Genomic DNA, 26,528 nt, shown 5'->3' with positions numbered 1-26,528 from the left:
CTAATATAAAGAGGGTAAAGATTTTTTATGAATTTCTTCAAGCTGAAGGTTGGTAAGTGAAGGGGAGAAGGGACTGGCAGGCTATGAGGCAGGTTTGATGGGCCACTTGATCTCTCCTTGTCCATTCGTTCATGTGTAAAGGCTTGTCCTATGTCAGAACTTGGGATGTTTTGCCACTTGGAATAATTAAGACTGAGACCATTACACCTCTTAACCACAAAGCTGATCAATATTTTTATGGAGAAACAAGAGCCTGCAGATGCTGGAATCTGGAGCAACACACAATGTCGCTGAGTTCCTCCAGCCTTTTGTGTTTTGCTCCAATATTTTTGTGTGTAGATATAGGAAGAAATTTGGCTATGGAGTGGGAAGTAGGAAAGGGAATTGTTTCAGATTTGCTCTGGCACAGAAGCAGTAGATTTGATGCAGATTAACAACTTTATTTGTGCTGTTAATGTCTGTGATCTCAAATTATTTCAATATGATAATACACAGTAAAGCTAGTGTTGTTATCAATTGTGCCATGCCTGGATTTAAAATTGGAACTAAGAGAGTGGGGAGAGAAATCCAAGTAAATTTAATTATGGAATTTTTCCTTCATTTTTGCCTGTCCCTTATTAATTTTTTTTTGGAATGTGGTGATGCCATTGAATATCAAGGGTCGTGCTCTTTCTTATTGGAGATGGTCATTGACCTGCATTCTTGCATGAGAGGTGGAAAGGCAGTGTTGAGTATTAGTTGTTCAAGCATTATTCCATATGTTCATGATAAACCTTTCTCAATTGCACTGAAACAAACTGGCATGCAATGCTTTTATCTGCATATTTTTAGCATGTTTCATGCAAATCAATTTTGAGGCTGTAGATCTAGACCAGGAAGTGGTAGAAAAGTAAGAGTTCTTTTGAAACATCTCCAACAGTAAATAAGATCCAAAGAAATGAGAACTCCACACTTTTAAAAGTTAATTTCAGTGACAAGAGTTTGACAGTAATTAAGACTTGCCACAAACTTAAAATTTTACTATATTTGAATAGATAAGACCTAACTTTTATTTAGTAGCTTATTTGGTAAATGTACAGGAATTTTGTACTGTTCTGTTTCACTTAGACATATGTGGAAACGTGGTATAATTTCTTCAGTATCAGTGTTGGAAACCAATCTCCACCTGAAGCCCTTAGCATGGCACTTTATCACCTTTTTTTTTCAATAGCTCTTTGAGGAGTCTGCTCCTTGATCTCCCCTTCTGTCACTTTCTGTCCTCCCCTCAATCCTGCTCTCCACCCATTCTCCCTCTCCTCCCTCCACTTCATGTGGTTCTGTGGATTTCACAGCACACGAATGGGGCGAATGAGAAATCTGAATGTAATAACCCACTGAATGCATTTAATGTTAAATTGGTGTTAAACATTAAATCAGTTATGTTTACCCTTCAAAGAATTACAGCTGTGCCAAGGTTATAAATATACTTAATTGGCTGTAAAACATGGGACGCCATGACTTTATGAAAGTAGCTTTTCTTTTAAACAAAAAGAATCTCCATATTTTAAGCTACTAATTCAGTAGTGCAGCAATACTTGTATAACAATTTCAATGTATGTGATTTTTAAATTCCATTTTTAAAAACATTGGAAATGTAAAAATGGTATCAGTAAAATTGAGCACAAAGCTACCAGATCATCATAAAAACATATCTGGTTCACAATTTTTTTTATGGAAAGAAATCTGTCCATTCCTAAATTGGACTATTTGTGACTCCATTTCTCAATTACTACATGGAGCTTCACTGTGACTTGATGGATTACTCACCACTGCCTTCTTGGGGACAAAAGAAATGGGCAATACATGATAACCTTGTCCCAAAATCCACATCCTTGGAATTAATTAATTGCTTTCTAATAACTACATTTAAAATATAATGTTTTATATATTCTGTTTAACATTGAACAATGTCCCAATCCATTGCACAGAACTATAGTCAATGGACATAAAGAAAAAGACATCAGGGCAGTTGAATAAAACCTTGATCAAAGAAGTTAGTCTAAAATTTCCTTAAAAATTGGGGGAGTGGGGAAGAGAGGTAGAGAGATATCTATCAAGGGACAAAGTCTTAAAGCTTGCAGTTTAATCAGCTTATTATTTCTGAATGTTAAGGTGGATGTGTTGGAAAGCAATGTCAGACAAAGGCAAAGTTTAGTGTGGAAGACCATTAAAAGAATGGAAATGTTGTATGTAAGGCTGGGAGACTGAGTCAATTTTGATTCATGAAAACAAAGGTGATGAATGTTGAGGCTTTATGCATATAAGCAAATGGCCAGTAAAACATTTAAATAGGTGTGCTTCTTTAATCCAGTCCATTTGAATAAAATCTTTCCTGGGGCAGCACAACTTTCAGCAAATTAAGGGTCAAGAGGATTTATGTGAAATGTGAGAAATCCATAGAAGGCAGAATAACTCCTTATGCTTAATAGGAATTGGGTAACTCCAGCCCTCAAAGATCTACCGAGATGATGCAAAAATAGTGGGGGGTTTTATAACATAATTTGCTAATAGTCCATAATTATTTTCCTCATGGGCCACATTGTATGTGGACACAAACCTCACCTGCTACGCTCATGATATTTTGGGCATGATTTGGTGAATTAAGATGTCAATTATTAGGATTCACTTTTTCTGTGTTCACTGTCCCAGTATAGTTTGGGGCCATTTACTCTACTCATTGAAGTGGGAATGTCAACTAACTGTGATTAATATTCTGTGATCAGCTTACAAATATAAAGTGATATTACTGACCATCCTAGCTTTTGCTTCCTTTAGAAAAGCTGATTTTTGAACTCCAAAATTTACTATGGAGCAGACTATGGCTCTTAACAACGGGCTTCCTCGTACCTTGATCTTCTCACAGTACATCGGGTTGGAGCTTGTCAATGGAATTAAAAACACTGATTGCATCCTGGATAACTTGCTACATTCTAGTTATTTCACATCTGAAGATGCAGAGTTCATACAGCAGAGTGTTACTCGGCATGAAAAGGTATGACCAGCCAAAAATATTATTTTTACTGACTGACCTGACTTTTGAAATTTACTGAGTCGCCATGTTCTTTTATCATGTTAATTGTAGAAAAAGTAATGCCGAAGCCAAGTTGGTTTGTTATGTGTGATGCATTTCTTGTATGTGTTGCATTTCTTCTGTGATACTAAATTCAAGTTACACCCCAGCATCCAACACTAGTAGCAGATCATTAAATGCTAGTACTTCACCCAAGTCCTATGCAAACAAAGAGTCGTGCAGCATGGAAACCGGCCCAATGGTCTGGCCAAGATGCCTATCTATGCTAATCCCATTTTCCTGCATTTGGCCCATACCCCTCTATTACTTTCCTATCCACACACCTATCCAAATGCTTTCTAAATGTTGTTATTGTATCTGCTTCTACCACCTCCTCTGGCAGCTTGTTCCAGATAACCACCATCCTCTGTGTGGAAAATCCTACCCTTCGGATCTCCTTTAAAATTTTCCCTCTCACCTTAAAGCTATGTACTCTCCTGCCCTTGGAACGAGACTGTGATTATGTCCCCTATCTATGCCCCTCAAAATTTTATAAACCTTTATTAGATCACCCCTCAGCTTCCTGTGCTCCAGTGAGAACAATCCCAGCCTATTCAATCTCTCCTTGTAATTAAAGCCCTCCATTCCAGGTAACATCCTGGTGAATGTCTTCAGCACTCATTCTAGCACTTTCACATCCTTTCTATAGTGTAGTGACAAGAAGTGCACATAATATTCCAAGTGTGGCCTAACCAATATCATGTAGAGCTACAAAACGATGTCCCAATTCTTATACTTCATACCCCTGCTTGTGAAGGCAAGCAAGTTAAGCATCTTCACAACTGGATCCGCCTGTGTTGCCATTTTCAGGGAACTATGAACTTGCACCCCAAGCCCCAAAGTCCCTCTATGCATCAATGCTGCTAAGGTCTTTTTCATTTACTATACATATCCTGCCAGTATTAAATGTCCCAAAATGCATTACCTCCTGCTTGTCTGGATTAAATTCCATCTGTCGCTGCTCTGCCCAACTTTCCAGCTGATCTATGTCCCCCTGTATCCCTCGGCAACCATACTTGCTAATCTGCAACTCCACCATCTTTGTGTCATCAGCAAAGTCACTTCTCATCCAAGTCATTTGTATATAAGGCAAACAGTCATGCTCCCACCACTGATCTCTCCAGTACACCACTGATTACAGACTTCCAATCAGAAAAAAAACACTCCTTGACCACTACCCTCTGCCTCCTACCACCAAGCCAATTTTGGATCCTGCTTGCTAAAACACCTTGGATCCCATGTGCCCTAACTTTCTGGACCAGCCTATCATGCAGGACCTTGTCAAAAGTCTTGCTAAAGTCTATGTATTGCCACATCTACCACCTTGCCTTCAATTTTCTTGGTAACCTCTCAGTAAACTCACTCAGTTTTGTGAGGCAGGATTTCCAATGCACAAAGCCAGGCTGACTCCCCCACCTTTCCAAGTTATCATAAATCCTATCCCTAAAAAAATTTTCCAATAGCTTCCCTACTACTGACCTATCCTATAGTTTCCTGGCTTAGCCTACTGCCCTTCTTGATTATGGGAACAACATTAGCTACCCGATTGTCTTCCAGTACGTCACCCATTGCTAAAGATGATGCAGACATCTTCTTCAGAGTCCCAGAAATCTCTTCCCTTGCTTCCCATAACACCCTGGGATGGATTTCATCAGGCCTTGGGGATTTGTCCACCTTGATATGTATCAATATACTCCAACATTTCCTCTTCCCTGATACACGTTTCAAACTATCAGCGTACATCTCCCCTAGCTCTCCATCCTCCCCATCTTTCATCTTGGTGAATACTGATGCAAAGTATTCATTCAGGACACTACACACATCCCCAGGCTCCACACAAAGACTTCCCTTTTGGTTCCTGATGGGACCTACTCTTTCTCCAGCTATCCTCTTGCTTCTAATATAACAGGTTTTGGAATTCTCTATAATTCTGCTGGCCAGGGCCATTTCACATCTGCTCAAGGAACAGTAAGTGTTTGTAAGTGCAAAATCTATAACGTGTTTCACAGTTCAGGCAGACACTTTAAGAAAATTTCACATCCCTATAATTTACAGAACTAACTTCTTCCCTCAAAGGTTGTGATTCACACATTTCCATAATGGTTACAAGCAAACCATTTGTGTAATGGCCGAAATTTTTATTCACTGGATACAACTTGTGCATTGAAAAGAAATAAATGTAGCATTTATTTTTTTAAAAAAATTCAGGTGCGTAAAACGCTGGATATCATAATGGCTAAAGGAGAAGAATGTGCACAGTACTTTGTATTTATTCTGCATTCTGCCAAAGAAATTTACTCTGATGTTCAACCTTGGCTGCAAGAAATTCATTACAGCCCACCAGCTCATTTTCTGAGAAAACCAGTGCTGATTACAGATTCAGGTAAGTGAGTGAATTCCTTACAAATAAATTTGGCTGCAATGTTAATCAAATGATCCTGGGCTAATGATTAATTCAGCAATTACCGCATTCCTTTTTTGTCTTGAGCCGATCCATTGTGTGATTGCACAGATAGTTACAGTAGCTGAGAATCATTAGTCCATTATCTCAGAGCATGAGCTGGATATCAGTACTGCATTGTGAGATCCCTTAAATCCTCCCAGCAAGCACTACAATTAAAGGGATCAACAATAAATCTGCTGGAGGAGCTCAGCAGGTCAGACAGCATCTATAGGGGTGTGGGTGGAGAAGGAATTGTCGACATTTCGGATCAAAACCCTGCATCAGGACTGGGAGTGGAGATAACCAATATAAAGAGTAGGGGAGTGGTGAGACAGGATGATGGGGAGGGTGGCGTTGGAAGACAGTGGCAGGTGGATCACAGATGGAGGCAGACAAAAAAAATTGAGTGTCAGATGGAGCAAGGTGGAGGGAGGGTGAAGGTTGGAGACAGCTGCTGGAGGGAGATGAGCGGGAACACAAATGGCTACCGATATTGGACTCTGATAAGTAAAGGAGGTGATAATGGGAACTATTTAGGGGAGCGGTGAATGGTAGATGGAACCAGAAAGAGATAGGGGAGGATTACCTAAAATTGGAAAACTCAATGCTCATGCCATTGGGCTTAGACTACCCAGGCAGAATGTGTTGTTTCTGTCATTTATGTTGGGCCTTACTCTGGCGGTGGAGAAGGGTTAGGATGGACAGGTTGGAAGGGGAATTGAAATGGCATGCATCTGGGAACTCGAGATAGCCAATGTGGACAGAGTGTAGCTGTCTGCAAAATGGTCATCCAGTCTGTGCCTGGTCTCGCCAATGTAGAGGAGGCCACATCAGGAACATTGAATGCAGTAGACGAGGTTGGAGGAGGTGCATGTGAATCTTTGCCTCAGATGAAAGGGCTATTGTAAGAATAAGTGTTACACCTCCTGCGATTGCAGGGGAAAGTGCCAGGGGTCAGGGAGGGGTGGGTGGAGGGAAGAACAAGTTGGGGTGAGAGCAGAAGTACAAGAAACAGAGGAAATGAGAGAGCGGGCCCCATCAACCACAGCAGAAGGGAAGCCGTGCTTCCTGAAAAAGGAGGCCATTTCAGATGAAATGGAGTAGAAGGCCTCACCTTGAGAGCAGCTGTGGTGCAGACACAGAAACTGGGAGAAAGGGATGGCGTACTTACAAGACACGGGGTTCAAAGAGGTGTAGTCTAAGTAGCTGTGGGAGTCAGTGGGTTTACAGTAAGTATCAGTGGATAGTCTCACCTCTCCGCTCTCAGTCCTAATACAGGATTTCAACCCAAAACATTGATAATTCCTTTCCTCACCACATATGCTGACCTACTGAGTTCCTCCAGCAGTTTGTTTGTTGCTCCAGATTCCAGCATCTGCCGTCTCTTATGTCTACAATTAAAAGGATAATTGTCTTCTGTGCATAAGCATTTCCTTCCAAGCCAATCCAATGTCACATCGTAGGTGCACGTTTCAATTTTGGTTACAAGTTAAAATTAATAATTTAAAACAAACATTTTGGAACAGTGCAGTTCATTTGATTGGTGCCTTTACTGTGGAACTTCATTTCCCACTCCCTCTATCGCTCATCCACTATGGTTGTACAATCATTAGGGTTACAATTCCCTCCAACATCTGCAACATGGTGGAATACCATAACTCCTCTAACAAAATCTCATTTTTCCTTTATTGCTACTGGATCAATACCTCAGAATTCCCAATTTAATGACGTTGTTGGACTTCCTTCACCACACAAACTGCAGAGAAGACCTGTCAGCATCTCAAGGCAACTGGAGATCACCAGTGTGTGTGAACTTGCTAGTAATGCTCAATGGCTGGGAGATCACACCTGAATCCATCTGTTTAGCTGAGCGCCATGGAAACATAGGAATATGAATTGGCCATTGAAGCAGTCCCACCTTTGAATTAGATCATGACTGATCTACATCTTAATTCTGTCTACCTACCTGAGTCCCTTAACCTTTAAGACCCCTTCCCAAACAAAAATCTGTCAGTTTCCATTTTCAATGTTTCAGTTCCATAAGGCCTTTTATGGGAGAGAGATTCAGTCCCCTATGTGCAAAGAAATGCTTTGTGACATCACCCTAATGTTTTAGTTTCAACTTTAAGATTTGTCTTGTTCCAAATTTCTCTACTCACTGAATCCAGTGATATCAAATACTTTAATCATCTTGAACACTTCAGTTAAATTATCCTTTGTTTAATCTGGTATATTCAAAAGATTATAGACCAAGTCTATACTGCCTGGCATCGCCATTCAAACCCAGTATAATATGCTGAAACACGAGTTGCACCCCTTCCAATATGTCTCCTGAGGTGCACTGCCCAGACTGAATTAATTGGTACCTTGTGGCTTAATACCACTGCAGTCTCCTTGTCTATTAATTGTAAAAACAAAACACATTTAGTAATTATTTGCCACCATCGTTCCCCTTTATGAAACCAGACACACAGGTGCTTATACCATGGATTGATGCAACAATTTTATTATTTATTTCTAAATGAAATCCCCATTATATTCATATCAAAGTGCAACAAAATTCAAGCTTCAATAACTAATCAAGTTATTACTGGTAGTAACCGAATGATACTTAGAAAAATTAACTATAAACAATATATGCCAAAAATCTGAGGATTATTATTTTGCTACATGAAAATTTGTTTGATAATGATTATACACTACTTTGGATTACAGTGAGTATACTTTTATCAGGATTATATTTCAAGCTCAAGAAGACATAATTGAAATTAATGACAAAAATGAACCTTTCTGCATGTGTATGTTGTTCAATGTTTGTCTTTCAGTCTGTCAGTATATTGAGAAGCTCCGAGGTGCATTGCAACAAGATACTAGGTTCATTTCATTGTACACCCAAAAGGAGGATATTCTGTTTGATGACATTTACACTGAGACTCTTATGGAGTTAATCAATGCAGTCAATGAAACCATAGGAACCATCTCCCACTTGGAGGATTTGTTCAGTGACGGTGGAATCATTAACAAAGATGTAGAAACTGTGTTTGTAACTGGTGATGCTGGAGTGGGAAAGACTATACTCCTACAGAGACTTCAGAACTTGTGGTCAAAGGGTGAGCTCTGTGCTGACATTAAGTTCTTCTTCAAGTTTAGATGCAGACTGTTCAACAGCTTTAAGGAGGAAGACAAGATCTCTCTGCGAGATCTTCTGTTCAAGTACAACTGTTACCCTGATAAGGACACTGATGAGATATTCAGTTACATCCGACAACATCCAACCACTGTTCTCTTCACGCTGGATGGGTTTGATGAAATTAATGTGGACAGTGACCTTAATGATATCCCCGATGTCTCATCACCCTTTGAGCCCACGCACCCAATAGCCCTGCTGTTGAACCTTCTCCGAGGAAAGTTATTAAAAGGTTCCAAAAAATTGTTGACAGCGAGGACAGGCACAAACTTACCATTGAGGATGGTGAGAAAGAGAGTGACGCTGAAGGGCTTTTCCAAGGAACATTTGCTGGGTTATTTGAAGAGGTTTTTCAAAGACAAGGCTGATCAAACTTTGGTTCTGACCCAGCTGGAGGCAAACCCTCACCTGTGCAGTCTATGTACAGTACCATTGTTTTGTTGGATTATATTTAAATGCTATGAACACTTTCAGTTCACAAATAGTTCCCAGCGATTGTCACATACAATTACACTGACTGATATCTACCTGGTTATGGTTGAGGTTTTTCTTAACCATAATTCCCAGGACAATCTACACAGGAGTAGTGACAGAAGCCAGCTAAATGTGTTCAGAAAGAGGAAAGAAGCTCTAATGCGGATCGGTAAATTAGCCTTAAAAGGCGCCGAGAACAATGATTTTGAGCTCAGCCAGGAGAAAGTTGAAGCAGCAAAGATTTGTGAAGAGGATTTACAGTTAGGTTTCATCAAAACTGCAAGTCAATATAATGGATGTGGGAACCAATCAACATATGAATATATTCACTTAACCATTCAGTCATTTTTTGCTGCATTTTCATTACTTCTAGATGATGAAATCAGTCCACAGGAGTTTCTGGCATTGTTTAACTATGGCAGTGCATCAACATCCTCAACTAGCACTATCAAAAAATTGGTTTTAGTCTTCCTGAGCCCTAAGAAGCGTTCATCCAAAAATGTCCTCAAGCTGTTCAGTGAATCTCTGCAGTTTATCATGCTGTTCCTTTGTGGCTTGTTGTCTGACAATAATATTGATCTCATGCAAAGCCTTGCATCTCCTGTAGCTGTTAAGAAAAAAAAGGCAGTACTAACATCCTACCTGTTCAGCAGCATGAAAATGCATTTGCAAAGTCTTCCTCGGCTGGACCTTGAAGATGGCTGCAGGGTACACGTACTACCACGTTTCATATGGTTGATACGCTATATATTTGAAATGCAGAATGAAGCAGCATCCAGAATGGCAGCCAAATATATCAGTGCTGACTATATAAAGCTGAACTATTGCAATGTTTCTTCCGTGGATTGTAGTGCTCTTGCATTCATCTTGCAGCATATTCAGAAACCCCTGGCATTAGAGATGGACAACAATAACATCAATGATTATGGTGTGAACCAACTGACCTCCTGTTTTAGTCAGCTGAAGGTCCTCAGGTAAGCACTGCCACCAGATATTGATATTCTTGGTCCTTGTAAAATGGAACTATGGTTCTTCCAGTCAGTCTAATATTATAATCAAATTCACTGTTGTCATTCAGGATTGGGTTTGAACTTTAAGGCGTAAACTTTGATATAATTGTTAGCACTCTGGTCCCTGAATACAAAGTCCATGGATCAAACCTCCAGAGACTCCAGTGCCTAATCTAGACTGACACATTGGTGCACTGCCGATGAAATGCTGCTTTTCAGCTGCAATATTAAACCAAGTCTGGCTGATCTGTCCTATCATGTGGGTTCAGGGATCCCTGGGCACAACATTGACTGAGAAAATGATCCCAGTGTACTGCTTAATTATTTACTATAGAATGATACAGCTCAGGGGAAAGAAAGCCATTCGGTGCAATGTGTCTATGCCAGCTCTGTGATGGAATTAATCCAAACCCTCCTTGCTCTTTCTCTATTGACCTGAATTTGTCCAGTTCCCTTTTAAATGTTGCCACTTAATCTGCTATTGTCTCCTTCACTGGCAGTATATTTCAGATCAAATAATTTTTTTAGAAAGAAGTTTAATCACTTCATCTCTGATTCTTTTACCCTTGCTCCGTGTCCTTTGATTGCCAACTCTTCCACCAAAGGAAATGCTGTCCTTTCAAAACAGTTTGTGATCCTGATCTTCTTTGTGATGTGTAGAACAACTCCAGCTTCTCCAGTCTCTCCACCTCACTGGAGTTCCTCATACCATATGAGCAAATCTCCACTACACCCTCTTCAAGGCTGTGGCTGTGACCTCCTTCAAAATTGTGGTGCCCAGAGATCACCAGCTGAGGTCTCAACCAGTGTGTCAGTAAGCATGACTTCCTTTACTTTGGTATCCCTAACCACTAATAAAGCCAATAATTTCATATACTCTTTTTTAATCGGACGTCTCTAGGTGCTGTCACTTTCATTCATGTTTCTGATTAGCTTGTATTTTTGTTCCTGTGCCCTTTCTAAAATTACACCATTTGATTCATATTTCCTCTTTGCTACTACAAAGCATTGTTTCACACTCCTCTGTGTTTCACACTTCTCAATATACCAGCCTGCTTCACCAATCCGTCTCAGCCTCCTGCAGTGCATTACTATCCCCTTTATCAGATTCACAAATTTTGTACCATCTACGAATTGTGACAGCATGCTCTCTGTACTCGAGGCCAGCTCATTAATACGTGTCAAAAATATATTTTTAACGTGCTCTTTCTGCTGTATCATTGTAGGAAGTTTATCTGCAGCAGTAGTGGGGGTGACTGCAAGGCTTAGGTCTATGCCTTGCAGTTGTTGCCAACTCCCTTCCCCCACCATCTCCCCTCCACCTGTGCTGGTAACACCTAAACACTTGCAGCCACAAGGTTCCCAACAACCTTGAGGCCTCACCACTGCAGCTGTTCCATAATGACTAGGCCTCTGGCATACAACCTGAAGTCTTACTCCTGGATGGCCTGATGGCCTTGTGACAGCTCAAGCAGTCGGCCAGCTTTCCCACTGCCTTCATGTGTTTCTGGTGAGCAGAGACATTTGGAAAGAGTTGAACAATTTTAATTATTAATTACTTCTAAAGTTAAAAATAATTTAGAAGCATATTACACTGCTGTTAATTAAAAACATAAAATTAGTTTTTTTTGTGAAGATCGGTGGCCTCATCCGAGTGAATGGGCATATACTGGGTGCACCATTATGGATGGTGTAAAACTGAGGGGCCAGATTTGAAGTGTGCCAACAGATTATGGAATGCTCAGCAACCCTATAGTGAGCTCTAGGAAGGGGAGGGGTGAGGTCCGCGTGCATCTGTCTTCCAGCACCTTCCCAACTTCTGCAAAGTCTGGAAGGTGCTGACACATGCACTGCAGCTCCATGAAACCACTGGGTAACACTCAGAGTGATCCTGTCCAATGCATCGCAATGCTCTTGATCTATTGACAAATCTACATTTCTGAAGCCGAAATGAAAGAGTTTGTGCTTATATTAAATTCAGTAATTTAACATTTCTTGCATCTTTTTAAAAACAATATAGGTTGAGTGTGAATCAAATCACAGATCATGGTGTACATATCTTGGTGGAAGAACTCAAGAAGTATCAGCAGATCAGAGTACTTGGGTGAGAGTGCTTATTCCTAGTTACCCTGTGTGGTAGATTCCACATTTTTTTTAAAACTTCGATTACATTTTTCTATATTCTGTTTCTTGATTTTCTTTTGCTATTTGGAAAGGCAGGGGATGATTAGGGGTAGTCAACATGTCCCACGAATTTCTTTGAGCTTTTGAAAATGTGACCAAGAGCATTGACAAAGGCAAGGCAGTAGACGTTGTCTATATGGATTTTAGCAAGACCTTTGACAAGGTCCTGCATGGTAGGCTGCTCTGGAAGGTTAGAAGACATGGGATCCAGGGTGAGCTAACCAATTGGATAGGTGGTAGGAGGCAGAGAGTGGTAATGGAAGGATGCTTTTCAGATTAGAGACCTGTGACCAGTGGTGTGCTATAGGGATCAGCGCTGGGTCCTCTGTTGTTTGTCATATGCATTAACGGTCTGGACAAGAGAGTAGGTGGCATAATTAATAAGTTTGCAGATGACACCAAAAGTGAAGAAGGTTGTCAAAGGTTACAATAGGATATTGATCAACTGGGGAAGTAGCAAGGAAATGGCAAATGGAATTTAAGTCAGAAAAGTGCGAAGTGATGGATTTTGGGAAGTTAAACCAGGCCTGCATATACACAGTGAATGGCAGGGCCCTGGGGAGTGTTGAACAGATAGACCGGGTGGTGAAGAAGCCGTACACAGGCTTGCCTTCATCAGTCAGGACACCGAGTACAGGAGTTGGGACATCATGTTACAGTTGTAAAGGATGTTGGTGAGATCACACTTGGAGTATTATGTGCAGTTCTGGTCCCCACAAGGAAAGATGTGATTAAGCTTGAGAGGGCACAGAAAAGATTCACAAGGATGTTGCTGGGACTAGAGGGCTTGAGTTATAAGGACAGAGTAGATAGGCTGGGACTGTTTTCCCTGGAATAAAGGAGATAGATAGTTTTCCCAGGGTAGGGGAGTCTAAAACTAGAGGGCGTAGGTTTAATGTAACATCTGCTGATACTTAAAGCCCATCGAAACCAGCCACAGAGCATGGGACATCCTGATTCTATGCCATTGTAATTAGGCAGGGGAAGACAAATAAATGTTCATGTTAATTGGCACTCATCAAGTGATTTTGTGTATTTTCTGACTTGTGTGGCAAAATCAACTTATAGCCATCTGTAAAAATGGAGCCCGTTTGTAACTTGGGGATGGCGTGTATGGGGGCGAGACTGCTCAGACAGTTCTTTCAGTGTCCAGTATAGGAATGATAGGACTAATGACAGCCTCCTGTGCCAGCAGATTCTATAAAACCTCTTGAATCAATTAAAAATAAATAGATATTGCAAAACTTGGGGTAAGAATGGAACTGTAGAAGCTTCTGGATAGAGCAAATCCTCACCCATTAACTTTCTCATTGTGTTAGTTTGAAACGCTTTTAGGATACAGTTTAATTATACCAAATTCATTTCAGACTTTACAAAAATTGCATAAGTGATGTTGGTGCGAGGGATGTTGCCGATCTGATTGAAGTTTGTCCCAGTCTCATTCATTTGAAGTGAGTTGGCTCTATTATGTTTATGAATTTTCTCTTTCAGTAAACACTTTTAGACAATGACAAAACTAACTAGACCTGTTTTGTTAACACAGAATGGGAAAAAATATGATTACCCATATAGGAGGAACTTACCTGGCTAAAGCAATACAAAAAAGCAGAACTATAGAAGACGTGGGGTGAGTTGAATGCAAGAAAATGCAAGCGTGTGGAAGGGGTGTAAGTTATACCAACTGAAGGCCACTAGAACAATACCATTGCGTTGCATATCTACTGAATTATACAGATTAGAGGCATTTTATATTTTTCCTGAGGAGGTTGCTGTTATGGCAGTGAATGTCTAACACAATCTTCCTGTGGTTGAAAGCTATTGACATCCATCATATTTTACCCTAAAGAGACACCTGTCAGAAGTCTATGAAAGGCAGGTGATTATGGCTCTGAGTACAAAAGGAACATAGTTGAGTGTTGTAGAGGCTTATCCAATTTAAGTAAAGGAGCTTGATTGGCTACAGTTTAAAAACAAATCAACTATGTTCCCTTTTGGCATGCTTTTGGTACTTTTCTTTCAATTGTGGAATATGCAAAATATGTGCCAATACTTGTTCCTTTAGGGTTGGTAATAACAGATGAACAGTTTTGTGTTGCTTGAGGGATATGTATTGGCGTGACATAGGGAGGAGTCCCTTTTTCTTCCTCAAGCAACATCGGGATTTTCTGCATCCTTCTAGAAGGGAGCTTACAGATTCTCAGTTTAATGTCTCTTCTGAACAAAGACACCAGTGATGGTGCTGCATTGGTCAGTGCTGCAATGGAGCTTCAGCCTAGGTTGACAGAGGTGTTGCTTCTGTGTGGCATAGCATGCTCCTAGGATTGTTGATTGCCCCCAAATTTAACACTCACCTACCAAGGTTTCCCACTTGGTAGGTGGGTGTTAAATTTAGTCCTGCAGCAAATAACCAATACCTTTCTAATTGTACTCTGGACAAAGGAAGATACCAGTCCAAAGCATTCTTCATTATTTCTTGATGATTTATTATTCTTTATTATTATTTACTAACTATGTGAACATAATTGACAAACTAGTTACGATATTCAGCTTGAACCCCTCTCTGGTCCCATGGATCTAAATAGTTCCTTAACACTATTTGAAGAATATACAAATTAAGAGCAGGATTAGGCCTTTCAAGCCTGTTCTGCCTTTCAATAAGATCATGGGTGATCTCATTGTACCTTTACTCCACATTCCCTTCTTCTCATAGTAAGCTGTCACGTCCTTGCTAATCAGTGTCCATTGCCATCCTAAAAAATACTCTCAGATTCTACTTCCACTGCTCTGAGGAAGAGAGTTCCAAAGACTCATGATACTCTGAGAGAAAAAAATATTGCCTCAATCATGGGGTGATGGCTTATTTTTTTAAATAATGATCTCCTAGTTCTAGGTGCTCTCACAAGAGGAAACATCCTGTCAAGATCCTTGATATTTTTCAGTCAAGCCCCCTCTTATTCTACTAAACTCACAGTTCTACAGAAACTCCACCCTGCCCAACGTTTCCTCATAAAATAATCCATCCATTCCAGACATTAAGTCTAGCAAAACTCCTCTAAACTGCTTCCAAAACATTATTATCCTCTCTTAAATATGGAAAAATAAGAAGGGCAATCGTAAGCACAAACAATGCAAGTGTTTCACTCATTGCTGGTTGGTGCTCTTCAAAAAGTCTTTGAAACATTTAAGGATATTCTGAAGCTGTGAAAGATGATAAAATTCTTCATTTCTATAGCATGAAAACCAATTGTATTGAACAGCTTAATTACATTTTTTAAAAACTCATTCTTCTCTATTTTACTTCGTTTATAAATTTCATGCAATTCACCAAAATAATTTAAGAGTTTAATGATTGACAGGTTCTGGGGAAACCAGTTAGGAGACAGAGGAGCTGAAGCCTTTGCAGAAGCACTAAGAGATCACCACAGTTTGAAAAATCTAAGGTAATTAAGTTTATCATCTGACATTTACTTGCAAAACTTCTGCATGGGTTTATGCTATAAAATGGGATTAAACAGACTAGGTTGCTACTCTCTAAAGTTTGGAAGAATGAGAAGTGATCTCATTGAAACAAACAACATTCTTACAGGGCTTGACAGAAATGATGCAGAGCTGATGCTTCCGCAAGGCAGGGGATGGTGGGTGGAGGGGCTGGGAAGGCAGGGGAGGTGATCATGGTGTCAAAAATAAGGGGCCAGCTATTCAGGACTGAAATGAGAAGAAATTTCTTTAGCCAGAAGGTGGTGAACCTTTGGAAGTTTCTAGCAAAAGGACAATGAAGACTCAGCTGCTGAGTATGTTCAAGTCAGATCAATCAGTAGATTTTTTTAAATATTAAGTAGCTACTACAAGACTGTGGTACTAAGGTAAAGAAAAGCCATGCTCTTATTAAGTGAGCTTGAGGGGCCGAATGGCCTGTTCCTGTTATTTGCCATTGTCAGTGTGCAATTGAGTCACATATAGGTTAAGCTAGGAAGGCATCACGGGTTTCCTTCCTAAATGCCATTTTAAATAACTAGTTGAGGTTTCATGATCTGACAGCTTCCTCATCAATCTTGCACATGACACATTTCCTGTGTTAGTTTAAAACTGAATTCAAATTCTCATGGTGCATTCAAAGTTGCATTCTCTGGATAACTACTTTGATAATGTAATGAGTATACTACCATACTGCATCTAATTAATATCTTATGTTAAAATGTCAGGAGTTTGTCACAAAAAGATTAAAGTAATCAATCTCTAAAAGCCTTCAACTAGTTCCAAAGAATACCCTGTTATTTACTTACCATATTTTCACTGAGTTCTCAGCAGCTATATTCAGTTTGTGATAAGTAAGTTTACAATGGGTGCTTTCATTACCATTCCAATGTTCTCCTGGCCTCCCATCTTCCACCTTCTGTAAATCTGAGTGCATCCAAAATTTTACGATCTATATTCTGACCACCCAGTCTGTTTACATACCAGCACTGTGCTCACTGTGCTACAATTATACTGGTTCCAGCAAAGCTTGAATCTTAACATTCTCATCTTTATTTTCAAATCCCTCTGTGGTTGAAACCCACTCATTCCTCCCTATCCATGTAACCCAATTTTGGCTCCTTGCCCATTGGCAACATTGATTCCTCCACCAAAGCAGGTTGTGCCTTCATTTACATTGGCCCTGTGTTCTTCAACCTCCACCTATTTTTTCTTCCTTAAGACTTGCCTTTTGACCAAACATTTAGACACCGATATGAATATCTTTATTTTTTTTTAAATGTGGTGTGGTGTCAAATCATATTTGACAATGCTCTTTTAAAACACATTGGAATATTTTATTGTTTTAAAGGTGCTATATGGATGCAGTATATTGTTGTTCATTTTGGCTATTTTCACTGAATTCTAAGATCTTCTTGCATCACTGTTATGACCTGGGTACAGTGCAAAAGAAAATTAGTCGATTGTTTCTTAATTTTCCCAGTCTTGTAGCAAACCTGATTTCATCAAAGGGCAGCCAACACTTGGCCAAGGCACTCGGTGAGAATAAGTCACTGAAGATATTCTGGTAAGAACCAACATTCACAGGGACGCTCAACAGTTGCAGACATTACTAAGGGAAAAGTGTAGCTATCCGATCATTTACTCTGAAATTAGTCAAATCAAATACTCAAAGTTTATGACCAGAATTAAACATTGATAGGAATTTAGTTTTTAGCAGCCTATTTGATATTACAACGTTCAGAAATTCAGTAGAGTTAAATTAAGGAGGCACTTTATAAGAAATATTTAGTTTATATTAATTTACAGCATTCTTTTTACTAAGCATACACTCACCTTGCAACAAAGACTAAATGCATAATTAATTGATGAATTTAATGGCATATTTGACTCGAAATAAACTTTGAATTGCCTCAGAGATGGTAAAATGAAGGACTAATAGAATTCCTGGGAGTGGGAGGCTGCCCTATGAAGGAAGTTCAAAAAGGGGATTTTATTCTCTCGAGTTCAAAAGTATGAAAGGTGATTTCATTAAAATATGAAATCCAAGGTTGGCAGGGTGGATTTTTTTTTTATTTACAGCGTGGTAACAGGCCCTTCTGGCCCAATGAGTCCGCGCCGCCCATTTTAAACCCCCAAGTTAACCTACCCGTATGTCTTTAGAATGTGGGAGGAAACCGGAGCACCCAGAGGAAACCCACGCAGACACAGGAGAACACACAAACTCCTTACAGACAGTGAGGGGAATCGAACCCCGATCGCTGGTGCTGTAATAGTGTCACGCTAACCGCTACGCTACCATGCCGCCCAATAGGAAGCTTGTTTCCCATGGCTGGAGAGTCAATAGCTCAGGGGCATAGTCTCAGGGTTGAGATGTTTTGGACTGAGCTTACAAGGAAGTTGTTCATTTTGAAGACCATGTATACTGTGAATTCTTTACTATACGGGCTTTGGATGTTCAGTCATGGAGTATATTTAAAGTTGAGATCAATAGATTTTTGGAATCTAGGAGAATCTTGTGATATTGGGATCACCCAAGGAGCTAAGGAAGAGGATCAGTCATGGATAGCAAAGCAGGCTTAAAATGGGACAAATGGACTACCACTTGATTTTAATGTTATGTATGTTATAACCAGATGTGCTCAATTTTACAGAAATACCTTGTATTAATTTTAACCTACCTTATGGCATGTTGTAAATAATAAGTACTCTGAATTTATAACTAATTACATATCACTTCCACAACAAATTAGATATGGCCTGCTCTATAAACCCAAGAACCTTGGTATTAAGCTTCCCATAAGGAAGTGATGTTTTGGATTTTATGGTATTCTGACTTTCGTTTTGCAGGTTGACACAAAATGAGTTGGACGATGAAGCAGCTGAAAGCTTTGGTGAAATGCTGAAAGTAAATGTCTCTTTGGAAAAGTTATGGTAATACTTGATTCGTATCCCTCTGACTTGCAATCATTTCATGTCACAGCAATCATGCCACAGGCTGATATTCTAATATAAATCAACTTATGTTTCTTTACAGTAGTCTACATAAGAAGAATTGTTGTTTTGTTTGCTAGGTTAGAGAGCTATCAGGCTCCCACTTGTTTCTGTCTTCAAGCATAGATGTAACACGCATGGAATGGAAAAAGTGTTTCTTTGTTGCTGGTCCCAGACTCTTACCTCTACTGACTGACCGCACCTATGAAAATGTATATGTGCTCACTTACTTCCATTATTCCCTTTGCCTCTCAAACCATCTGCAAGTTTAAATATGAGACAATGTACCAAGAGATTTCACAGAATAAAAAGGGCAAGAGGAGCCAGATAGCATGGAAGTTGGGGAATATGCAAGGAGAGTACAGTAAAGTGGTAGCTTTGTTCACTGGCTCAAGAATTCTTATCTTTTGAAGTTGAAGGCCCAACCTGAAGCTGGTATACAGGGGAACAAGCTTAATACTTAATGTGTTGTGGTATTTAAGAGTAGAATATATTCCTGTCCCAGTTACTACACTACTGCTTGCAGATTCTGATTAATTCTGCAGGTAATCATCCCTCACTGAGGGATTCAAATAGTTGGTAACAGTGCTGGTTTTGACCAAAAGGAGTGGAGCATGTTCCTATCATCTAATCCTCCCTGTTCGCCTCCTGATTTGCAAGTAGCAGTTTTCCCTCGCATCTTTATCTCTGGAACATCCTTTACCCATTGCATTGATTTGCCTGTTTCCATTCTACTTCCATCAGAAGTGGACCACCAAAGCTGTCAGCTACCAAAAACCTTGTCACTTTCCTTTTTACTGATCCCCTTTTAATTATTCCCACATTTTGTGTCTCACATTCTTGACTTCCTTCAGCAGACCTCTGCTAAGACCATGCTTGTTGATATTTTCTCTCCTCCTCTTAACTCTGAAATTTATTCGAATTCGGGTGGATAAGCCAACTTTCCCCTTCTGCAGCATGTTCATCAAGGAAGGACCAAAAGCTTTAACATCCACTAATGCTACATTTTTTCCATGCTTTGTCTAGTTTGATGGGTGTTCATCACGCTTTTTTTTGTTTCCAAGCCCCTTCCTACTGATTTTTGTGTCCCATATCCTTAAAAAAAAGAACTTTTTGAATAACTATCTAAATCATTTTTAAATATATATAAATTCTGTGCTTATCATTTCTTTCTTGGTTATAAATTCATATCCTCTTTATTATTCAGTGGAAATGGTTATTCACTGTTTGTCTCTTCCTGATTGTGATCATGGTCCATAGTCTCTCTGTCACCTGTTTTTGAGGGCATTGCTTTGATTACAAAGGCCGAAAACACTGGGTAAACTTGCACCTTTCTAACTGGAGGTGCTGTACCTGTCATGTTAGGAGTCCTTCACCATACCTGACATGTATACCCGTTTCAGGACTCAGTTCTACGCCAGTCTGAGATAACCAGTGATATAGAACAGCTGCAAAAAAGGTGAAGTAACATTTGAATATGCATCAGGGAAGAGCAGCTATGTTTCTTCACCACTCTCCAACACCCACCATCGCCAACAATTCCTATCCCTTCTGTACCTGTGACACCTGCAGCAGCCCCTTTTGGTGCTGCTTCTCTGACAATATTAACACAAGGCTGCACCCCAGTCTCTGTAGAACCTGGAACTCATCATTGAGGAGACAAACTTACCTCTCACTTACGTGCCCAAACATTGGCCTAGACATAATTTGGGATGACAATGGATTTAACACCATCTCAAAGTCAAAAACAGCTCCTCATATTATTTTCCTATCATAGGTCAATATCATTACCACCAGATTTTGAGATATGAATCCCCAGGTTGACTTGCTTTATATCTGTAACAGCTTGTATTAATGGGATTCTCAATGCATGACATCCCTGCATATTTACTTGCTTGCTTACTTCTAAGAAGACAATACATTGCTGTAGCTAAGAGAAAAGTAAGTAACCAGCATTGCAAAAGGAAATTTTTCATGATTTATTTCCAGAGTGAGCTTTAGTTTATCTAGTGTGTGTGTGTAGGCAAATTACCAATAATGTGGTGAATTGGTGAATTCTTTGCAGGTTGAATGAAAACAAGATAACATCCAGAGGAGCTGAACATCTCTTCCAGTCGCTCAAAGGAAATACAACAATAGATGAGATTTGGTAAGGCAAAAATTCCAGTCAAATTGAACGCCTGATATAAATTTTACTAAATTAAGACGATTCTCTGTTATTTGACCAATTTTCTCCCAGTTCTTTTTAAGATGTCCAATATTCAGCAGGTTTTTATTTTAGAGATATTGACAGGCAATGTCAATACTGATATGCTGGATTCCTTGCTGGCTCATTCTTTGCCCAGGTTATGGAATTATAATTAGAATGGGAATATCTTCACCCAGTTTATTAGTACTGAGACCAATTGTGCTGTCCTTCTTGCAATCAGAAAATTGAATGCAGGCTATTTAAGCCTTTAGCTGACAGATCATTCCCACCTCAGAAGGTGCAGGAGGCAGATCCCTCTAGCTCACACCTTTCTCCCAGGGAAGCATATAAAGAAGTGTACATAATACAATGGTATATGTTGTCTGTTTGTGAGATAAACTTTTTAACCTGCATTGCTCAAAACAATGAACTTAAAGTTTTTAATCTTGTTATTCTTAGACCTTTTGTGTACTATTGATTAATTACAGCATTCAAACTTTTATCAACAGCTCAATTATTGGTTTATCATATGACTAAATGGTAAGCGATAAAGTTAATGGACCATAATAATTTTTCATTAAACTATTTCCTATGTTCTTATGAAACCAATAGCATAGACAAGGAATTGAACCTGATACCTCCTGTCATGCAGCATTATCCACACCTTTACCAACCGATCAACCAGGGTTTCCATATACAGGCTATTGTAGCTCTTTCTCCCATCTCACATTTCTCAAAAAAATCATGAGAGCTTTTAAAAAGACATGTATAACAAAATTACTTTGAAATCATGTAATATGATACAGTAGAGCCAATAAGTTTTTTTGCTTTTGAAAGCAAAATTGTGTTCCAAGTCTGTTCCATCAATAGGCATTTGAGGACATGGTACACTTCAGGACAGAACTCGATGGGATCAGAATCAGGTTTATTATCACTGACATATGTCATGAAATTTGTTGTTTTGTGGCAGCAGTACAGTGCAAGCCATAAAGGTATAAAAATTACTAAGTTACAAAATTAAATAGTGCAAAAGAGGAATAACCAGATAGTGTTCATGGACTGTTCAGAAATCTGATGGCGGAGGGGAAGAAGCTGTTCCCGTGTGGGTCTTCAGGTTCCTGTATCTCCTCCCCGATGGTAATAACGTGAAGAGGGTATGTCCCTGGTGGTGAGGGTCCTTAATGATTGATGTCACCTTCTTGAGGCAGCGCCTCTCGAAGCTCTCCTCAATGGCAGGGAGGGTTGTGCCCATGATGGAGCTGGCTGAGTCTACAACCCTCTGCAGCCTCTTTCAATCCTGCGCAATAGAGCCACCTGACAGGTGGTGATGCAACCAGTCAGAATGTTCTCCAGTGTACATCTGTAGAAATTTGCAAGAGTCTTTGGTGACATACCAAATCTCCTCAAACTCCTAATGAAATAGAGCCACTGGCATGCCTTCTTCATGATTGCATCAATGTGTTGGGCCCAAGATAGATCTGAAATGTTGACGCCCAGGAACTTGAAGTTGCTCACACTTTCTACTGCTGACCCATCAATGAAGACTGATGTGTGTTCTCCTGACTTCCCCTTTCTGAAGTCCACAATCAATTCCTTGGTTGCCCTTCTAGTAAAGTTATGGAGGTGAAGTGGGAATAAATTAGAAATGAAGTTCTATTCTTCATGGAATTTAATGGATGTAGGGGTGAGAGCACCAAGACTGGCCATAAGGTAAGTCATTTGTCCATTGTATAATAACCCTGTGCGTCACAGTAATTTGTATACAAGTTTTGTTGCATGCATAATAAAACTACTTCTACGTGAGGTAAATTGACCAATATTGGGTGCACAGTTCCTGGGAGATATCATCATATGACCTCCAACATCCCCACTCCTAGGCTCTTGCTATAGGGGATTGAGATTTATGGGATTACTTTCAGTGCCAGCATGGACTTGATGGGCCAAGTGAAATATGATTTTTTTTAAACCAGAGATGCCTATCCTCATTGAATGCCAGTTGGTCACTATTTAACCATCATTTAGACTCACCCTCTCACCTCATTTCTAATATTCTCATAAATCATACAGCATAGAAACAGGCCCTTTGGCCCATAACCTTTCCAATCCATGTACCTGTCCAACAGTCTTTTGAAAGTTGTTATTGTACCTGCCTCAACCACTTCTTCTGGCAGTTCATTCCACATGCATACTACCCTTTGTGTAAGAAAAAAAGTTGCCCCTCATGTTCCTCTTAAATCTTTCCCCTCTCACCTTAAACCTATGCCCTCTAGTTCTTAATACCCCAACTCTGAGGAAAAAGACTGAGTGCATTCACCCTATCTATGCCCCTCATGACTTTATAAACCTCTATAAGTTCACCCCTCAGTCTTCTACGCTCTAAGGAAAAAAGTCCTAGCCTGTCCAACCTCTCCCTATTACTCAATTCCTCGAGTCCTGGCAGCATCCTTCTAAATCTTTTCTGCACTCTTTGCATTTTAATAACATTTTTCCTGTAGCAGGACGGCCAAAACTGAACACAATATTCCAAGTGCGGCCTCACCAGTGTCCTGTACAACTGCACCGTGAACTCCCAACTTTTACACTCAGTGCCCTGACTTATGAAGGGCAGTGTTCCAAAAGCTGCCTTCCCCACTCTGTCTACCTGTGATTCCACTTTCAGTGAACCATGTATTTGGAGTCCCAAGGTACCTCTACTATACAACTTTCCCCAGGGCCCTGCTGTTCACAGTGAAAGTCCTACCTGGATCTGACTTTCCAAAATGCAACACCTCATAGTTATCAGAATTAAACTCTATTTGCCTCAGTCCACTTACTTAGCTGATCAAGAACCCCCTATAATTTTTGATAACCTTCTTCATTGTCCTCTATAACCACCTATCTTAGTGTTGTCTGCAAACTTAAAACCATGCCTTGTACATTCTTATCCAAGTCATTGATATAGATGACAAACAACAATGGGCCCAGCACTGACCCGTGAGGCACACCACTAGTCACGGGCCTCCAGTATGAGAAACAACCTTCTACCATCCTCCTGTGTTTTCTACCATCAAGCCAATTGTGTATCTAGTTAGTCGTATCTCCCTGGATTCCACACAATCTAACCTTCCAGAGCAGCCTACCATGTGGAACCTTATCAAAGGCCTTGCTGAAGTCCATATAAACCACGTCAACTGCCCTGCCCTCATCAAAAAAAATCAATCAAGTTCGTAAGACATGATCTCCCATGCACAAAGCCATGCTGACTACTCCTAATTAATCCTTGTCTTTCCAGATGTATGTGCATCTTATACCTCAGAATCCTCTCCAGTAACTTACCTACCACAGATGTTAGACTTGCTGGCCTATAGTTCTCAGGTTTTTCTTTGCCCACCTTCTTAAATAAAGGCACAACATTTGCTACCCTCCAGTCTACTGACACCTCACCAGTGGCTAACGATGATGTAAATATCTCAGCTGGGGCTCCTGCAATTTCTTCTCTAGCCTCCCACAGTTTTCTTGGATAAACCTGGTCAGGCCCTGGAGATTTGTCTACCTTCATAGCTTTTAAAGTATCCAGCACCTCCTCTACCGTAATGTGGACTATCCCCAAGACCTTCCCACTGACGTTCCCCAGTTCTGAAGTTTTCATGTCTTCCTCCACGGTAAAAACAGAGGAGAAATATTCATGAAGGACCTTGTCCATCTCCTGTGGCTCCACTCAAATGGTGTCCTATACTCTCTCTAGTACTCTTTTTCCCTTTAATATACATAAAATCTTTTTGGATTTTCCTTAATCTTCTCTGCCAAAATCATTAGAAACCATAAAAAGGAAATGAAAAGGCAGAACAATAAAAATTCTTCAGGACTGCTTGTAGCACTTCTCAGGGGAATTAATTTTCAGTTCCTGGACTCTCCAAACAATGAGCCATACAGTTATTAATTTATACAGCATGGCAGCAGGCCCTTGGGCCTAACTTGAAGGCACCCTTCCTGAGCTAGTCCCATTTCCCCATGTTTGGCCCAGATCCCCCTAAACATTTCCTATCCATCTAAATGTCTTTTAAATGTTGCAATTGTTCCTGCTTCTACCACTTTCTCTGGCAGCTTGTTCCATATGCCCACCACCCTTTAAATCCTTCCTCTCACATACCCTATGTCTTTCTTTTCAATAACACTCTCCAGGGTCCCATGTGGGACCTTGTTCAAGGACTTGCTACATTTGACATAGACAACATCTACTGTCTTGCCCTCATCAATCCTCTTATTCACCTCTTCAAAAAAACTTGACACACTATTTCCCACACACAAAGCCTTGCTATTCCTAATCAATTCTTGTCTTTTCAAATCCAGATAGATCCTGTCTCTCAAAATCCCCTCCAGTAACATTCCTACCACTGATGTTTGGCTCACTAGCCTGTAGTTCCCTGGCTTGTCCTTGCAGCCTTTCTTGAATAAAGGCACAACGTTAGCTACTCTCCAGTCTGCAGATACCTCATCCATGGCAAAGAAAGATACAAATATCTCTAATACAAATATCTCTATCAGGGTCCCAGAAATTTTTTCCCTTGTTTCCCACATCATCCTAGGATACACCTGGACAGGCCCTGAGGATTTATCCACTTTATGCGTTTCAAGACCACCATCACCACCTCTTATATAATGTAGATTTGTTTCAGGACATTACTGTTCTCTTCCCTGAACTCCCTAGCTTCCATATTTCTAACTTATTTCTGAGGCTAGCACTGGATGATCAAGATGACTACTGCACCTCAAGACCAGCAAATGAACTTGATACTTACTGAAAGCTTTGCAGTCTACAAGAGCAAGATGCAGGCTGCTAGTGAAATAGATTCAATTAGACACAGCAGTCACCAGTGATTTCCTGAATTGGCAGTAGTTGGACCTGCTACAGGCACATGCTCAAGGATCAGCCACTTTGGAGGATATTAAATAGAACATCAATCACCAAATGGTCTTGCACATTGTTGTACATTATGAGCATTTGAGATATTTTTCACCTCTTAAAGGTTTAAAAAAAGATGGAAAATGTTCCAAATCCTTCTAATATGCACCTAAATTGGGAGGTAAGAGAGGCAGTTCGAATTGATGGTCAAGTTCAAATGGATGTGTTGATGATTGGCTTCTCAAGTTTTTGGTTTATGAGAAAAGTAACTACTAACAATTCTGAAATGTTCTGCTGTTTTCTCTCTAGTCTAAAGGATAATCAAATTCTGCCAGACGATGTCCAGCACCTTGTGAAAGACAAACGCATTGTCATCTAGATAGTGCTTGGAAATTGTTCTCGCCTCTGACTCAGATGCTCATTGATCCAAGCCCACCTCCAGAAACTTCAGCATATAATTGAGATGAAGGAGTGCTGCTTTGCAGGACGTAATCTCTTTTAGTTGCCAGATTAACCAAGGCTCCTTCTGCCTTCACGGATATTATTTCAAGGATGAGCTGGAAAAACAACAACATTATGCTGT

At 40.1% G+C, this 26,528-nt stretch overlaps 1 protein-coding gene across 1 annotated transcript; it reads left to right on the top strand.

Moving 5' to 3' along the window:
• The first annotated feature begins 2,845 nt into the window (after window positions 1-2,845).
• Window positions 2,846-26,528, top strand: LOC127570986 (nucleotide-binding oligomerization domain-containing protein 1-like). Its single transcript, XM_052016957.1, has 11 exons — window positions 2,846-3,031; window positions 5,318-5,492; window positions 8,378-10,187; window positions 12,244-12,327; window positions 13,775-13,858; window positions 13,951-14,034; window positions 15,764-15,847; window positions 17,365-17,448; window positions 18,732-18,815; window positions 20,941-21,024; window positions 26,255-26,528. The coding sequence occupies exons 1-11, from the start codon at window positions 2,846-2,848 to the stop codon at window positions 26,322-26,324; spliced, it is 2,829 nt and encodes a 942-aa protein (XP_051872917.1). The 3' UTR covers window positions 26,325-26,528.

This window comes from Pristis pectinata, chromosome 5, assembly GCF_009764475.1.
Source record: "Pristis pectinata isolate sPriPec2 chromosome 5, sPriPec2.1.pri, whole genome shotgun sequence".
NCBI lineage: Eukaryota > Metazoa > Chordata > Chondrichthyes > Rhinopristiformes > Pristidae > Pristis > Pristis pectinata.
Note: the sequence above shows the minus strand (reverse complement) of the source record. Positions and strands in the feature narration are given on the sequence as shown.

Bases quoted from the DNA above. Each gene is read 5' to 3' on its own strand.
- LOC127570986 (XM_052016957.1), top strand. From the start codon at position 2,846: ATGGAGCAGACTATGGCTCTTAACAACGGGCTTCCTCGTACCTTGATC. The intron at 17,449-18,731 runs GTAAGAACCAAC...TTCGTTTTGCAG, and splicing joins AAGTCACTGAAGATATTCTG to GTTGACACAAAATGAGTTGG. The intron at 21,025-26,254 runs GTAAGGCAAAAA...TTTTCTCTCTAG, and splicing joins ACAACAATAGATGAGATTTG to TCTAAAGGATAATCAAATTC.